The 18,448-nt window shown below is 41.9% G+C and overlaps 1 protein-coding gene across 4 annotated transcripts in view; it reads left to right on the top strand.

Moving 5' to 3' along the window:
• Positions 1–14,866, top strand: part of NKAIN1 (sodium/potassium transporting ATPase interacting 1) — a 42,006-nt gene extending 27,140 nt beyond the window's left edge. For 2 of the 4 annotated variants that reach the window (XM_039329150.1, XM_039329148.1), the window contains exons 2-7: positions 3,944–4,081; positions 5,309–5,389; positions 8,716–8,913; positions 10,786–10,846; positions 12,442–12,523; positions 13,470–14,866. In XM_039329150.1, the coding sequence (XP_039185084.1) occupies positions 3,944–4,081; positions 5,309–5,389; positions 8,716–8,913; positions 10,786–10,846; positions 12,442–12,523; positions 13,470–13,479 (570 nt within the window). In that variant the 3' untranslated portion in view covers positions 13,480–14,866. Of the gene's footprint in view, positions 1–363; positions 507–3,943; positions 4,082–5,308; positions 5,390–6,697; positions 6,873–8,715; positions 8,914–10,785; positions 10,847–12,441; positions 12,524–13,469 lie in introns of those variants that run through there. The other 2 variants (XM_039329151.1, XM_039329152.1) reach the window with 2 other exon arrangements.
• Positions 14,867–18,448: the final 3,582 nt, after the last annotated feature.

Here is an 18,448-nt window from a genome sequence, read left to right as displayed (position 1 = left end):
TACCCAGGCATCCGTTGAGGAGATCTGCAGGGCAGCGACTTGGTCTTCCCCTTCATCATTTATAAGGCATTACAAGCTTGATAAATTTGCAGGGGCGGATGCCTCATTTGGTAGGAGGGTTCTACAAGAAGTAGTTTCTTCTCGTGGGACACAAGCCCAGACTCTTCCCCCCCCCCCCGTAGGGACATGAGCGGCTTTGGTATGTCCCACCGGTGGATTCTACATTCATCATGCTGGAGAAGGGGCGTTGTCTTACCTGAACGCCTTTTCTCAGCATGATGATGTACAATTCATACCCACCCTTCATGGCCGTCTGGGCATGTGTCATAGTAGGAGGAGCTAATGCGTCGTACTTTGTCATATTTTGCTTCGCCTTTGTCAAAAACTGGGAAGGTACAGCCCAGAAGGAGGCGTGGCTAAATTTCTGACTTAGTCTTAACTGAGCAGGAAGGCTGAGATTACCCACCGGTGGATTCTACATCATCATGCTGAGAAAAGGCATTCAGGTAAGACAACGCCCCTTCTGGTGCAGCTTAATTAAATGAAATCCCGATGAGCCCAAGGCATATAGCAAATGAAATCACACAGTTCAAGGATAATGGCCCGTTGGGATGCAATTAATCTCAAGGTTGTTTTGGTGCTGAGCTCTAGCAGTCACATGGGATATAAAGGGATGTAGTGCTGCACAAAGGGTTAGTTAAATATAGAGTAGCTAGATGAAGTGTCCCCAAGGCCTTGACTATTAGTGGCTTTTCATGATCTTGGGTAATTTTTCAAGACCTACCTAAAAATGTTGGGATTTAGTACTTTCCTCCTGCAAAGCTGGTTCTTGAGGATCTCTTTGAAGCTACTAAGCCAGTGCTTCTCAACCTTTCTAATGCCGCGACCCCATAATACAGTTCCCCATGTTGTGGTGACCCCCAACCACTTATACATCACTGGGTGCCAGGGGCGTGGCCAAAGAAAAGAGGGAAAAATGGCGGACAGCCTTGTTTGGCGACCCCCCGTGAAATGGTCGTTTGACCCCAAATGGGATCCCGACCCACAGGTTGAGAACCACTGTACTAAGCCAATGAAGACAGACTTAAGGCTTAAGAACAATTCAAGTACTATGTGAACCTTTTTGAGTTGGTGCTTTCCATGTGATAACAACATCCATCATCATCCCTCAGCAGTAAGAGAAAAAGCAAGATGCTTTAAACTAGGTTTTCAACAAGCAAGCCATAAGCCATAACTAATAAGTTTGCATTTCATATTGAGCCAAAATCAGAAAAGCTGTATTGCACATTAAGCAGACAAGTGGGTTAGAGGGAGATCCTTCAATGAGACAAAGTCTTTTGTTAGATGCAGCTCACCAGAGACAGCACCTTAGAAACATCACCCACTAGCACTGATCCATTGCCTTGTTCTGATAGTGTATATCATAGGATTTATTTATATGTGCAACTGCCAGTTTTCAAACCATGAGAAATCAAGTTATGTATTTAACATTTACTCTCAGTTGCAGAGTTAACAAACCAACTGTTATCTGGACATGCTAATATTGTATTACTTCCTGAATCTCACATTCCCTTTGTGCCCAATCTGCAATGTTAGATATCTTACAACTCTAATATTGTATGTAGTAATGATTGTTTTCTGTTAATGTAAGCAGAAGCAGGTCCTGGGTTGGAACTGGCATAGCATTTCATTATGATTAATCTGACCATGTTCACTATTCTGGAGCCTCCTAGATGTACTGGACGATAACTCTCACTAGACCCAATCCTCACAGAGCCACATACGATGGGAGCTGTACCCAATAGCAACAGTTGTGGAAAGCTATACTATGGCAGACCATTTTGTGGTGTCAGAGATTAATTGCCAGCTTTTTTTTACCCTGGGCCCCAGAGGTGGACTACATGAATCATGGCTGATCTCATCTCAGGGAAATGGAAGGTCCATCAAGGAAACACACTGACTCTTACTTCAAAGTGGCCTGTGTTCAGTAGGGCCATTAAGAACCCAATTAGCCTAATCTAGAAGGAGAAGTCACCTGCAAAAATGATTTATGAGGGTTGTCAGGCTTAAATTAGAGATGAGGGGAGGGGAAGCAAAAAAAGTGTGGAGACAGGATCCCTGCTGACAGGTATGGTTAATTTCAGAGGCTTGCAGTGAAAATGTTGGCCTGAATTCAAGAATTCTGCCTTGTTTTCAATTTCTAATTCTAGATGCATGTCAAGATGTTCTTTGTTTGATGTTCAACTTGAGGTTTATTTCTGTCCCATCTGACATAAACTCTCAGTCCTAGAAAACACTGGGTTATGGATGGTGCTGCTGGGCCAAGCTTGACCTTGAATATCTCAGAAGCTTGCTTTCTCTGTGAAAGTGGTTTTGTTTGGCTACAAATTTATTTTCAGGATATTTGAGGATTTCTTTTCATTCCTGTTTTTGAGCTGCTTGATTATTGGGAGTGGCAGAGGATGTGAATAGTGGTCAGACTGATTTGTCTACATTTTTTGGCTGCTTACCCTTCTCAGTTTGGGAACATCTGTGAGAAAAATCCCCTCAGGTTTAGAGTTTAAAATGTGTGAAGCAGAGCACTCAAGAGATGATTGTTTGGTGAAAGACAAGATATTCATGCACATCCTTTGATCACTTTGTGTAACTGCAGGGAGGCCCTGCTCTACTGATGAGAATTGTACTTAATTTATCCTGATGGGAGGGTTGTCAGTGAAGTCCATCTAGATCAGAGGTGGGGAACTATAGCCCCTTTATGACTTATGGACATTAACTCCCAGAATTCCTGAGCCAGGAGGGATCTAGACCATCATTTCTCAACTTTGGCAACTTTAAGACGTGTGGACTTCAACTCACAAAATTCCCCAGTTGCCAAGGTTGAGAAACACTGATCTAGACCAGAGGTCCTTAACCTTTTGGGCACCAGGGATCAATTCCATGGAGAGAGGTTTTTCTGCGGACCAAAGGGGGCATGGTTTTGTGTGCTGCCTGCATCCCATGGATGAGGCTTTGCTTGTTTGTGCGGACAGGTTGCTGGCATGCCGTGGCCCAGTACTGGTCCACGGACTGGGGGTTGGGGACCCCTGATCTAAACCTCAGTGTCCTCTTTGTTCAAATCAACCCTCCCATCTCCTTCTAAAATTTATAACTTGTCATACAATCCTTGGGTTGTCAATTCAAGTGATTGCTATGACTTAAAGCAGCAGTCCCCAACCTTTTTTTGGCACCTGGGACCAGTTTTGTGGAAGACAAATTTCTCCATGGACCTGGGGTGGTAGAGGAGGAGCGTGCAGTCTAGATCCTACGCACGTGCAGTTTTACTCACTTGAGGCTCACCTCCATCTCTGAGGTCCAGATCCTAACAGGCTGTTTGACACCCGGTACTGGTCCATGGTCCAGGGATTGAGGACTTCTGGCTTAAAGCAGAGGTGCCCAAAAGGTTGAGGACCCCTGGCTTAAAGGATGAGAGCCGCCACTCACAGTTCTTGCTTTTCCAAATAGGGTCAGAAAAACAGTGGTTTAGAACCATGGAGAGAGGTTGCCAGTGAATGACACCCATCCTGAGAACCTTCTAATATTCCTAAAATAAGTCTCTTTGGATTCAAGCTCCTGGGGACATACCCATATTTACCACTTTGGGGACAATTGCCTTCTTTTGCTACTCTTGCAGATTGAAGCGTTGACCCATTTGTGGTATTTCCACTGGTGCAATTTGCCAATGCAAACCCCCTTTTCTTTGCCTTGTGATGAACCCTAATAAATCCCCCTGCTTTGGAATATATTTCTTTGACAGCAACCAATGATTCATGCCAACATCTCTGTTGGTTGTGTCTAATAGCCCATAGAGTTTCTTATTAATTCTGTGTTAGACTTTGCCGGTTTCTTATTCTGTGCAATGCTGTGCAGTGAAGAACTCTTTGTCTGCCTTTATGGTCTCTTGTAGGTTGCAGCCCTGGAGAGACAGATATTTGACTTCCTGGGTTATCAGTGGTTGCCGATCCTGGCCAATTTTTTACACATTATGGCCGTCATTCTGGGTGTCTTTGGCACCCTTCAGTACAGATCCAGATACCTCATGCTGGTAGGTATTATGTCCTGCTCTGTGATTTTTTTGCTTCTTTTTTCAAAATAGTGAAATGTGCTGGATTGTTGCTTTGTGTATTAAATCTGTTGTATTGCCACAGCCAGTTTCTTAGCACCATGAATGCATAAAACTAGATTTCCAATCAGATACATTTCAATGAAAATTAAAATAATTAAAGCTCCCTTTTTACGATCCTGAAGTCAGTGGCTCAGCGGTTAAAGATGCTGAGCTGGAAGCTGACAGCCTGGGTTTGAGACCTGAACTCTATACAACGGGTGAGCTCTCATTACTTGCCCCAGCTCCTACCCACTTAGTGGCTGGAAAGCATGCAAATGCAAGGTGATTAATGGAGACCACTTTGGTGGGAAGGTAACAGCGTACCGTGTGCCTTTGTTGTATAGCCATGCTGGCCACATGATCATGGAAAATGTCTTCAGACAAATCTGGCTCCTTCAGCCAAGAAATGGAGATGAGTACCGTACTATAGAGTTGGACATGACTGATAAAGAAACCTTTACTTTTAGCCCCTATTCACAATAAAGTTGGGGTGAGTGGATGGAGCTGGGCATTTACTGGCCACATGCCCTTCATGATGCCTATGTAGAGTTTGCAGCAGATATTTTTTCTTTGCCCCCTAGGAGAGAAACATCTGCTGATATCTAGGATTGAACTCTCAACCTTCCAAGTGGGAGGCAAGTGTCATCACCACTAGGCCACCACGGCGCTCTAATCAAAATTAAAATAACTGATATTAAAAACCTGAATAAACTGTGGGTTTTTAGAGCCCTCTCAAGAGTGATTTGATGATTAGTTGTAATACGTACTTTGTATAAGATAGAAACCTAATGTTGGCCAATAGCATCTATAACTGTAACGTAGAATGCAGAATGATTGGGCATCTTGCAATATTGTGTTAATCATAAAGCTGCCCAGAGTTACCTTGTGGCAAGATCGGTAGCGAATAAATTTAATAAATAAATAAAATAACAAAGTAATGCCCAAAGCCTCTCTGATTTTGGCAGTCAGGCTTTAATGATTAAGAAGGTCAACTTGTTTTAGGAATCTTCCTTCAGATTGTTAAGTTCAAGTCTTCAATGTGTATTGTGTTTCTGCAGCTGGATGTGTTTAGGGTAAGAACAATGGAGAACAAGCATATATCTCCAGTTGTTTTAGTAGTTTTTCCCATTGTACAGCTTCAACCTGCCTCTTTCTCTCCTTCACTAGTATGCTGTGTGGCTCATAGTCTGGGTTGGCTGGAATGCATTCATCATCTGTTTCTACCTGGAAGTTGGACACCTTTCACAGGTAATTACCTCTCTAATCACACCCAGAACTTGCCCTTCTCAAGCCATCAGTCCACCCAACAGCTTTCCATCCATCACCTTTCCAGCAGCAATTGCTCCTTGGGAAAGAGATTAGAATTCAGGAGAAGATCGCAGGTTGTAAATGCTTCCAGGTTCCTTTCAAATTAACTCTCCTCCCCCCATCCCAACCCCAGCAACTTCTTCCAGTGCTGACATTGTAGGTCAGATTTGGCACAATACTGGGAGACCACTGGGAGACTTGCTGTGTTGCTCTGTGTAATAAATAAATGAGGGTTTGGCTTCTCCAGGTATTCAGGCTGTGTGCTTTTCCCTCCCTTCTCTCACTGAGGCCTTTCTCTTTTATGGCCTGCACAGGTTTTGCAAGTAAAGACAAAGCTCTGTTTGAAATGCAGTGCTCACATAGCATGTTGGCAGAAACAGTTCTGTTTTGTAAACAGATGGGTTGATCCACAAGGGAAGATAGGGGCTGGAGGGAAAGAAGACAAATCAGGCTGTATTTATACTGGAGTAGTATAAATGCATTGGGAGTGTGCGTGTCTCATACTGCTCACCAATTAAATCGGGTTCCAAGGAGATAATCATTGTGAATTCAAAGCATACTTTTATCAGGATTATAGATTCCTGGATCTCGTTTGTCATTTTGGGAAAGGCATTGCTGTCTGTTTGTGGTGGACAAGGGAGAATGCCTCTTCTAATAACTACTCCATTGTTTCTGTCAGGTGCAAATAACTAAGAGCATTTGTTGAGTTTGAAGCACAGAACAGTTACCTATTTACAAGAATCTAATCAACTAATGGTCAAAGCTAAGTTGGTGCTAGATAAGGATCAATGGAATTCATGGGGGAAGGAGATAGACTTGGGTCTCTTGTGGCAACACAATGACTCCAAACTAATGACACATTTAACTCTGCCTTCCAATTCAGCCTGCTCTTCTACAGTTTCTCAACCTTAGCAACTTTAAGATACATGGACTTCAGCTCCCAGAATTCCCTAGCCAACATGGCTGGCTAGGGAATTCTGGGAAATGAAGTCTACACATCTTAAAATTGTCAAGGTTGAGAAACAGTTTTATTCCAAGCACACTGTTTATTTTTCTAGCATTGTTATTGTCATCGTCATCATTATTATTTAAACAAAGACTATGCCATCTAATTCTGTGGAACAGTTTATAAGAACCAGAAATTTTGAAGTCCAATGTATATTGAACCAAATTCAGGGCTAGAACAGTATATCCACTCATTTCTCATGGCTGAGGCTGACACAACAATCTTGTTAATGTCTTTTAAAGTTTGAATTAGGAGTGAATGAGAAGTATGAATGCGGAGTTTCCAGGTGCTACTTCTCAAACCCATAAGCAAAGCAGAATGCAGATATCTGGAGTTTTTTTCACTTTTATCGTGGCATGGGAAAAGATGAGCATATGTTCATTTGAATGAGGAAAGTATTTGCAAGAATGCCTCACGGTAAGGAAAAATTGTGTGACAATCTTCTCCAACACCAAAGTTGAAAAGCGTCAATGCTCTTCCCATCTTTCTTTGTTAAAGTCCAACTTTTGCTTGCCTGGAATGCCACAGAAAATATCCCGTGGCTTGCACAACTGTGATCTTGTAGATCCGTGGTTCTCAACCTGTGGGTCAGGACCCCATTTGGGGTAGAACGACCATTTCACGGGGGTCGCCAAACAACGCAGTCCGCCATTTTTTCCCCTTTTCCTTAGCTGTGCTACTCCCTTTTATTCTATTGACTTTTGAAAGCCAATAGAATAGACTCTCTTGAATAGAGTCTAATTCTATTGGCTTTCAAAAGCCAATAGGAATTGTCCAGGCTGTCTCTGCCCTGCTGAGCCCGCCAAAAGTCCCATTCTGCAAACGGTGCTGCAAGTTGTCTGCAGTGGCGAGCTGTCTGGAAGTTTCCACCCCTCCCTGCTGAGCAACTACTAAAAATGTAAGTAAAAGAGGGCCAGGGGTGGGAGGTGGGAGGCCGGCGGGCGCAGGGAGGGTTGCTGGCACGCGTAGGGCCCGGCGGGTGCCTTACCTCCCTTGGGCTGGGCCAACTGGTGGCCCAGCCGGTGGTCAGCCTGCACCGTGTCTGCCGCTTGCCAGCTACGCCTCGGCCGGCGCAGGGGGCGGCACCACGCATGCACGGTGCTCCCGGGCAGGGAAAGTCCTTGACTTATGACCGGTTGGGTAATCCTCGACTTACGACTGGTTGGGTCCTTGACTTATGACCGGTTGGGGGTCGCAGCATTAAAAAGGTTGAGAACCACTGTTGTAGATGCTAGAATATATCTTCCAAGGCCTTCCTGGCTGCTTAGCGAAAAAGAGTGCAAATAAAGTAAGGCAAGCTTTCAGAAAGTATATGCATCTAAAACAGTGCATGCGCATACACAGACACACAGAGGTCTCCCCAAAGACCCTCCATGCCAACCTGGAAAAAGAATCCCTTAACCAATTCTGTGAGATCATAAGGACAATGCCCCCCCCCATCCCTCAAAATAAATGTGAATCCTTTCCAGGTGTAAATAGACTAGACTATTATGCAAATAATCTCCTTTAGATTCAAAAGGAGAGACTAAATCCCTTTGCAGAATTTTTTTCTTTTTTAGCTAAACATATTGATCAGAGGCAGTCAGGCTGGAAGGGAGCCCCAAAGTGGCCTTTGCTGACTCTGTGTTTTCTTGTGTCTGATAGATGGAGGGCAGGGAATAGTGGTGGAATTATAAGATAGCTGGGTTCTAATTTATCTAATTTGTCACCTGATCATTCTCCAAAAAGTAAGAATGTGGGTGCATTGTATGCACTTCTTAGTAATTGGATAAGACAACAGTTTGTCGTCTTACAAGGTAGTCTACAAATTAGAGATCCTGGCTTGCACACAAGGCACTAAAACTGACCAGTACTGTTGTGGTATGGGTAGGGGTAAGGCTGCTTATGCAGTCTACTCATCTATTATCTTATTGAAAAGTATTATGTGAAAATCTTGATTGACCTAAGCTATGATGTGCAACAAAAGTCAATATTTATAAGCTCATTAAGTCAGTGGTCTCTGCAAAGTTCAAAATTGGCAGATAGTGGATGGAATATCACAATGCATACTGTGTTCTTTTGGTTTGTATTGTGATGTTCTGCCCATCATCTTTCCAATTTTAACACTCCATCACACTGGATGTCATTGCTTCTGATGCCTGTTTTTCTTTTCTTTGTATGGCATTGCTTACCTCAAAGGGATTATGAGTATGAATATATTTTCCATCTTTGTAGCGGTCCAAACATCACTGTTGAATTCATCTTTCTCCCATTTCTGTAGGATCGAGACTTCATCATGACCTTTAACACATCACTGCATCGCTCATGGTGGATGGAGAATGGTCCTGGTTGCCTGGTGACCCCAGTGATCAACTCCAACCTAGCCTTAGAAGACCATCATGTCATCACAGTAACTGGATGTTTGCTTGATTATCAATATATTGAGGTGGTGAGCAGCGCAATGCAGATATTCCTTGCGGTAAGTAAGTGGCATCAGTAGCTCTTCTTGGATGGTTTGGCCTCTCCATTACTTCTAAAAATAAACAAAACAAAACTGAGGCAGTAAAGATTCTACTGTCAGTTTTTGCTGCAGAATTCATACCCATTTGAACAACAACAAAAAAAAACCTTTGCTCCCATTTGATTTACAAAGTATACACAGAATCTATCAAATATGGACATCGGATTCACCTCCCTTTGTGCTCTTCAGGCTTTCTACCATTTTTTAAAATTAAAAAAGCAGATGTTTTCATTTTAAAAAGTTAAATGGGAAGCTGACATTTTGTATCTCCAATATCCCTCTGTCAGTCATAACCTTCCCCCTGAAGTTTACCTTGGCCCTTACCCTCCTAGGTTTTTGAAACACTATTAAAACTGACATTTCCAGCATGGCTTTGGGACCAGAAATGCTCTATTGGATCTCTTCTCTGGTGTTTAATGTTGTCTAGGAGTCATGTTAGCACTGCCTAGGGTATTTTAGTATACATTTCTTGGGCATTTGTTTTTAATCAGAATATTGGATTGGGTACATATGCTGCTCAGAATCAGTGGCATATTAAGCTGAAGGAAGTGAAGGAGGGAGGGAGGAAAAAGTGCTTCTTCACCTTCAATGGATTGAATTAAAAGACTGATGTCAGCCTTCTCAGGTGGACCCGACAGAGAATACAGCCAGATGAGCTAATTCTACTTAAGTATCAGACTAAAGGTAAAGGTTTCCATGTCAGTCATGACTGACTGTAGGGCAGGGTGCTCATCTCCATTTCTTGGCTGAGGGAGCCAGCATTGTCCTAAGACAATTTCTGTGGTCACATAACCAGCATGGCTATATGTCAAAGGCACACAGAATGCTGTTACCTTCCCACCAAAGTGTTACCTATTTACCTATTTGCATTTACATGCTTTCAAACTGCTAGGTGGGCAGGAGCTGAGGCAAGTAACGGGAGTCATCTGATGCTTGGGTCTCGAACCTGGGCTGTCGGCTCTCCAGCTGACAAACTCGGTGTCTTTAAATGCTGAATCATCGCTCATCAGCATTAACAGATTCTTGCAAGTCTGAAAGTACAAACCTTCCGAGCCTGATCACTTAGGGAGGGTTTCCTTCTGAACCTTTCTCCACCCACAGGGTAGCTGTGGCTTTGCAGTCTCTTATTAGATCGTTCCCTTAGGCAGCATTTCTTTTCCACATCTCCCAAGGTCATTCGCATATACCATCATAGATGGAGCACTAATGATTCCCAGCAGCTCCAGTCAACATGATGGATGGTAATGGATGATAGTAGCTGTGTTTCAGAAAGCTTCTTGTGGGCACAAGTCCCCCTACCCTGCATAAAACTGTATGGTTTTGCCAGTGTACAAACCATACAGCCTGAAATAATATATGTCATGTGAACATAGCAATTGTGCTGTGTTAAACAGGTTTAAGGATTACTTTGTTAAATGAAGCCCAATGACAAAGATTAGTAAGAACTGCTTCCTGATAAATCACTAAAAATTTGCAGGTTCTGAACATCCTTTTCTCCTTCCCTTTGCAACTTTGCCTTTAACTTTTTTTATTCCAAGGGCGATAAGTGGTTATGTTGAGCTTGACAGTTGGCTTACTTTTTTGAGAGTTTTAAATTGGTCAGCCCACCTCACCCATTGGTCTTGCTCTTTTGTATCTAAAGAACCAGCATGGTCGAAAGTAGTTTGAGACAGCAGCGGAGATATAAATGGAAGAAATAAACTTGGCTGCCTGAACTTTTCCCTCATCGGTTTAAATGGTTAAATCCTAGTGTGATAATAATTGGTGCATTTCTTTGCTTTCAAATAATTAATTCATGTTTCTCTCTTTTTCAAAACACGTATTTTGAAGCTATTCGGATTTGTTTATGCCTGCTATGTCAGCAAAATGTTTATGGAGGAGGAAGACAGCTGTAAGTATCCAGTTATCACACTGAATAAGTAGGAGTATCGTCCCTGCTTGAAATATTAGGGTGATGCAGAAGTGGCTTGTCACTGGGGCTGCCAAATTTTTAAGAATTCGGTCAGGCATGAGAATTTTTTCATATTCCAGTTTCTGCTGCTTAAAGGTTGTCCTTCTTTCTCTCTCTTTTTTTTCCCTTTCTTATTATGTGTTTATATAAGTTTATGTGAATCTTAATAGAGGTAGTCCTTGACTTACAACAGTTCATTTAGTGACTGTTCAAAGTTACAATGGCACTGAAAAAGTGACATATGACTGTTTTTCACACTTACAAACATTGCAGCATCCCCATGGTCATGTGATCCAAATTCGGACACTTGGCAATTGACTCATATTTATGCCAGTTGCAGTGTCTTGGGGTCACATGATCCCTTTTGCGACCTTCTGATGAACGAAGTCAATAGGGAAGCCAGATTCACTTAACAACCGTCTTAATAACTTAACAGTTGCAGTGATTCACTTAGCAACTGTGGCAAGCAAAATTGCAAAATGGAGCAAAACTCATTTAACAAATGTCTCATAGGTTCCAGCATCAGCTATTCATCAGACTTTCTTCCATCTTCACTTAACCCTGTGGGGAGACTTTGGGTTCCCCTCCTTGGCCAGTTAAAGGATGATGGGCCAGGAAGTCTTTTCACTCAGTGAGTGATCTTTGTAGACAATTCTTCCTGTGATCACCTTTTGCAACCTTCTGACAAGTAAAGTCAATGGGGAAGCCAGATTCACTTAACAACCATGTTACTAAGTTAACAACTGCAGTGATTTTCTTAACAACTGTGGCAAGAAAGGTCGTAAAATGGGGTAAAATTCACTTAACAAATGCCTCACTTAGCAACAGGTAGTAAATAAGTAAAGCAACAAAACCATTTACAGGTAGTAAATCAAGAACTACCTGTAAATGGTTTTGTTGCTTTGCTTATTTGTGTAAACTCAACCTGTTTCTTGGTCATTTGAGGGTTCATTGACTGTTTGGGAATTTTTGATGTGCCCGTCAGTGCAAGCAAACAAGCAAGCAAATTTTTAAAAAAGGTAGAGGAAAAAGTAGGAATTCTTGAACTGATTTTTTTTTCCTGCAAACCAATAGTTGAAGGAAGAGAAAAAATGTTAGGAAAAAAAATCTGAAGTTCATCCATGATCTTGGCAACTTAAGGGGATCTCTTGTTCTTTTACTGCAATGTTTTTCAAACTTGGTAATTTTAAAATGTGTGGACTTCAATTCACAGAATTCCCCAGCCAGCATGCTAGATGCTTTATTACAATTTTCTTTAAATTAGGGGTCCCCAACCCCCGGTCCATGGACTAGCACTGGTCCGCAGCATGCCAGCAGCTGGTCTGCACAAGCAAGCAAAGCCCCATCTGCGGGATGCAGGCAGCACACGAAACCATGCCCCCTCCATGGAAAAACCTTTATCCATGGAACCAGTCCCTGGTGCCCAAAGGGTTGGGGGACCTCTGCTTTAAATGACTTCTTTTGAGTAAGATAATGACCATTACTTTGTCTAGCTGTTTGCCAGAACAAACATCCTTTTGTCTTTTCACCCACAGTTGATTTCATTGGAGGGTTTGATTCATATGGCTACCAAGCACCCCAAAAGATGTCACACCTGCAGCTACAGCCTTTGTACACGTAAGTGGCTTTTATCAATTGAGACTCCAATTCCCCACCAGGCCTTTGGAAGAACTATAGGAAAGTAATTTTCCTTCCCTTTCCCTAACCACATACTGCTTAGGGCAGTGGCTCTCAAGCTTGGACACCAGGAAACCCAGGCAGTTCAAATGTATATAAGGGTTTATTGCAAGCTTAAACTCTTTACAAGAATTGAACTACTAATAGTCAAAGCAAATTGATGCTAAACAAGAGTCAATGAAATTCCAGGTGGGTTGGACTTGGGGACGCGAAGAGGTTCAAGACTTAGGATGCATTTGATTCCTTCATTGAGCTCAGCCTGGTCATCTCATACATTGGTCTCTCTTCACCAATGGTGCAGTATTTTTGCATTTGCTCTGATTCTCTCCAGAAATGGAGTAATGATTGAACTCTGCCTTTAGGAGTAGATGTAATGGCATTGGAGGACTGACCTTGGGAGACAGGAGGAAGGGGTGCATATTAGACGATAATCAGATAAGAGGCAGCTGGGGACATCTTTTTCTCTAGTGCGGTGTTTCTCAATATTGTCACATTTAAGATGTGTAGACTTCAACTCTCAGAATTCCCCAGCCAGCATGTGTGGAGTTGAAGTCCACACATCTGAAACTTGACAACGTTGAGAAACATTGCTTTTGTGATATAGATGAGAAATTATCTGAGTTTGGGTAAAGGTTGCAAATGGAATTCCCATTTATGTACCTCTATTTCTCCTTGCCCTTGTTTTAGAACATATGAATACAGTATTATCAGACAGAGTAGCTCCTGGTTTGACTTTGCTCTTTATGTTTCTCCAAATGTCTCCAGAGTAGCTCCTGGTTTGACTTTGCTCTTTGTGTTTCTCCAAATGTCTCTTTCTCCAAAAGTATGTTCTGCTGCAACATGGAGCTCTAATCTTATGTCACTGGTCTTCTGTTCTTTTTTTTAGCTCTGGATAATTGCTTCTTTGCCTACCTACAGTGAACAAGCCTTTAGGGATGTTTGCAAACAACAATAACAACAACGCCAAGCCACCAAGATAAATGGAGTAGGGCAAAGCATTTTCAAGGCCGTTGTCAGTTCTGCTGGAGATTTGGTGTTCCTGGAGAGACAACTACAATGACTCCATCTTGTCCTCCTCATCCGTTAATGCGTTTCATTTGGTAGCTAAGCAAGAATCATGAACCCATTGGGGAAACTTTGACCAACACTGTTTCTCCAGATCTAAGTTTCTGCTTAAAAAGACCTCAGAGCCAAAACAAGCTTAGAACTCCACCTACTGGCCAGATTATGTACTGTCAATGGCCAGTCCTCCAGGGATCTTACTGCTTATTTCTAAGCAAGATTCTTTTTTTTCTGATTTTTCTTTCTTTTCTTGGTTTTTCTAAAAAAAAAAAAAAAATAGTTCTGGGACACTTCTTGTCTGAGCAAATGACTTTTAGTGTGCTAATCTGTAGGCTGCAATATTTTGCAATAACGAAAAGGAGTAAAGGAATAAAATCAATGGAAAATGAAATAAAAGGTGGGTAATGGAAAGGAAGGCTGACTAGGGTCTTAAATCTGTAACATGTGGTCCTTTAGTGAATATTTTTCTAAGCTGCTTCATCTAGGGATCACATGGTTGCCTCCAAATTGTCTTCAGAAGCATTCCATTTCTGATGTATACCCAGAATTTTCTCTTCCAACTCAGCTTTCAGGTGAAGAGGAAGGGAGAGAAAAGGCAAAGAGAGACAAAAGCGAGGAAAAAAGTGGGGGTCACCACTCATTTGTGGCTGATAATGTGGGTTTTAGGAGGAACCCCTGAAAAATCTAATCAAAATGAACATCTGTTAAAGAACATCAGTTAAATAGATCTGTAGGCAGAAATTGTTCCTTTTATCAAAAAGATAAAACCAAATGGATGTCTATTTGGGCCAGCACGTTTTATTTTTCTTCAGATGACACCAACTCTTTTCCACGAAAAGTGTGAGATGAATAACTTCTCAATTCTGGAGGTGGAAAATAATGTTCTTAGGAAGGGGAGGTATGATGGCTGAAGATGGGGGTATAAACTGTTTTTTTGTATCTCTTTGGTATTTCTTTTGTAAAGGAGCTCAAGTCTCTCCTACACCCTTCTGTGTAGCCCCCTGTTTGTTGAAGGCCATGAGCTCAGTGATGACAAGCAGGCAACCTTGTTCAGTCCTCTGGCTCTTATCAAAAGAGCTCCCACAGCATTTTGTAAGATTTCAAGGATTGTCCTAAGACAACTTTAAGACTCCAGAATTCCTCAGCCAGCCAGCTAATGATGCAGCTGTGGTCTGGCTTCTGATTTGTGCAAAAAGCAAACCCAAAGCCACACCGGTGATGAGGCACGACCACAAACCAGAAGCCAGACCACAGCTGCATCATTAGCCACTTTAAACCCCTCCAATCCATACATGAAGCAAACTGACACCACCATGAAGATGAGGCACGACCACGAATGCGAAGCCAAAAAATAGCAAGGCAGCCCACCATCTTAAATCCCCCTGCAACTCAGACTAACCTGAGCACAACAAAGCCCCCACCCAAACAGAACACTCCCCCAGCCAATCAGAGCACATACAACCCCCTAGCCAATCAGAGCACAGCCAACCCCCAGCCAATGGCACAGTGCCGTTATAACTTTGAACAGTCAATAAATGAATTAGTTGAGGACTATTCGTAGTTGGAAAAGGATTTTGTGTTACTTCTGTGCAGAAGTGTCTTCCAATATTTCCAGCCCATAATAATCTCTGGAGTGCAAAACTCTTGGTTAAGGTGATTTCATACCATCTTGCCAGGTTTTCTATCTAGTTAGGTATTCTTTCCATAACTGTTATGTTAAAAATACAAATTGCTCTGAAGGTAGACAATAAATCATAACATCTCTTAAACTGGTCAACTGGGCTTCACGTGAATCACGTTTTTTCTGAAATTTGGGGGAGAAAAATACTCTTTCCTTCCTCTTTCCCCCACCCTATCTCCCCCAACTGAATCCTGGAGTATCACACGACCACAAGAGAAGGAGGGTACTTCCAGAGGACCAGTTTCGAGTGATATGCCCTTGGCATGCAGACAAAATGGTCATTTCCCCCCCCCCCAATTAAGAATCCTGCATTTCTGCAATGTCTCTTTTCCCCACTAAAGAGAATTTCAGGTAGTCCTCAACTTACAACAGATCATTTAGTGACTGGCCAAAGTTACAATGGTGCTGAAAAAAGTGACTTATGACTATTTTTTACACTTATGACTGTTGCAACATCCCCAGGGTCATGTGTGATCCCCTTTTGCGACCTTCTGACAAGCAAAATCAATAGGGGAAACCAGATTCACTTCACAACCGTGTTACTAAATTAACCACTGCAGCGATTCGTGATTAACAATTGTAGCAAGCAAGGTTGTGAAGTGGAGCAAAACTCACTTAAGTGTTTCACTTAGCAACAGAAACTTTGGGCTCTATTGTTGCAAATTGAGGACAACCTGTAGTGCAGGGATCCTCAACCCCCAGTCCGTGGACCAGTACCAGTCTGCACAAATAAGCAAAGCCCCATCTGCAGGATGCAGGCAGCACACAAAACCACGCAGTCCAGTCCGCGGAAAAGCTTCTCTCCACGGAACTGGTCCCTGGTGACCAAAAGGTTGGGGACCTCTGCTGTCGTGGAATGATTGGCCAGCTAGTCTGAATGAACAATGGATACAGATTAAAATATGGCATACTAAATCTGCTATTTCTATACCAACGATAAGGAACGTCATGTTCCTAAGTCCCTGATATTTGTTAATTACCATGGAAGCCATTTGCGTGGCCATAGGGGAAAAATAGTAAGGGACATTTTTGTCATCAATGAGGTCAGAAGTTCCCCATCCCTGCTCTAACACTCTTAAACCTTTTTCTGAAACTGTGTCCCTGAATCTCACTGACATGCCAGGCTGCAAGCATATTGTTATGCTGAATTGCCATCTGTTCCTGCTTTTCAATCTCTTCTGAATATGAAGTCTAGCCTTAATCCATGGATCCTCCTGGACAACATGAGCCCCATTACTGTTTCTCATCTACTAAAACAGGGCTTTTCATGGGAGGGGGGCAAAGGGGGAAGAGAATACCCTCTTGGTGGGAAGGTGGGGTGTACAGGTAGTCCTCAACTTACAATCACAACTGAGCCCAAAATTTATGTTGTTAAGCAAGACATTCATTAAGTGAGTTTTGCCCCATGTTACAACCTTGCCACAGTTGTTAAGTGAAGCATTGCAATTAGTAACAGTTCTTTTTTAAAAAAATATATTTTATTGGTTTTATAGTTTTAACAAAAAGTGTTTAAGACACACCGTGGTGTTTGAGTAAAAGATTCCAACATAAAATCACACAATAACAGCTCAACTTAATACATTCGCTATTATCTCTATATTTCCCTCAAGTAACATAGTAAATTTAATATATTTCATTTCTATCTTAAATTTCTATTACTACTAAACCTGTTTATTAAAACTTTAAATCAATTTCAATAATCAGATAGTGTTTTACATCAACATATTATCTTCAAATACCTCTTGCAAATATATTCAAGTTCTTTATCCCTCTCATCTCTTTTTTATCACCAATCTTATTTATTTCTTCTTCCAATAATAACTAGTTTAGTTAAAAAAACAATATTATCATATCTTATCAAATTGTATTATTATACACAAACTTCTCTTAAGTAATTAAACATTACACATGTATATAGTTACAGTTTTTTTACTTCTAAATCTAAATTATTATCCTTAACCTTTCAGCCAGTAAGTCCATTTTTGTTACTTATAGTAGTCTTTGACTTAGTTCATTTCCATTCATTAAAGAAACCAAATTTCATCCAATTAATTATCATACTATATCAAAACGTATTATTATACACAAAAATGTCCTAATTAATTAAGCATTTCAAAATTCCAGCCTAAATCAATCTATTATTCCAAGGAATGCATTCTTAAACTCTATAAAGCCAAGTTTCTTTTTTCACTCCACATTTAACTTTCATATTTCCATATCAAACAAATTTTCATAAAACAAAAAAGTCATCAAACTAAATTAAATACACATAAATATAATTGTAGATTTCTTACTTCTAAATCATTATCCTTAAAACAATCCATAGAACCAACATTGCCTTTTAATCCATTAAACCAGTGGTTCTCAACCTTTTTAATGCCGCGACCCCCAACTGGTCGTAAGTCGAGGACTTTCCCTGCCCGGGAGCGCCATGTATGCGTGGTGCTGCCCCCTGCGCCGGCCGAGGCATAGCTGGCAAGTGGCAGACACGGCAGAGGCCGACCACTGGCTGGGCCACCAGCTGGCCCAGCCCAAGGGAGGTAAGATACCCGCCGGGCCCCACACGCGCCAGCAACCCTCCCTGCACCCGCCGGCCTCCCACCTCCCACCCCTGGCTCTCTTTTACTTACATTTTTAGTAGTTGCTCAGCAGGGAGGGGTGGAAACTTCCAGACAGCTCGCCTTCATTGCAGACAACTTGCAGCACCATTTGCAGAATGGGACTTTTGGCGGGCTCAGCAGGGCAGAGACAGCCTGGACAATTCCTATTGGCTTTTGAAAGCCAACAGAATTAGACTCTATTCAAGAGAGTCTATTCTATTGGCTTTCAAAAGCCAATAGAATAAAAGAGAGTAGCACAGCTAAGGAAAAGGGGGAAAAAATGGCGGACTGTGTTGTTTGGTGACCCCTGTGAAATGGTCGTTTGACCCCAAATGGGGTCCCGACCCACAGGTTGAGAACCACTGCATTAAACAGTTTTTACTAATTTAAACACACACATATATATATAATTGCATTTTTCCGTTCTAGATCAATATCCTTAAAACAATCCATGAAGTCAACATTGCCTTTTACTCCATTAAAGATTTTTAAATTTGTTTTTCAGTCTAATTCTGGGTTTCT

Source organism: Crotalus tigris, unplaced genomic scaffold (assembly GCF_016545835.1).
Source record: "Crotalus tigris isolate CLP2741 ecotype Arizona unplaced genomic scaffold, ASM1654583v1 scf7180000024388.1695876, whole genome shotgun sequence".
NCBI classification, from domain to species: Eukaryota; Metazoa; Chordata; class Lepidosauria; order Squamata; family Viperidae; genus Crotalus; species Crotalus tigris.
The sequence above is the reverse complement of the archived record's forward strand: the minus strand, read 5'-3'. Positions and strand labels throughout refer to the sequence as shown.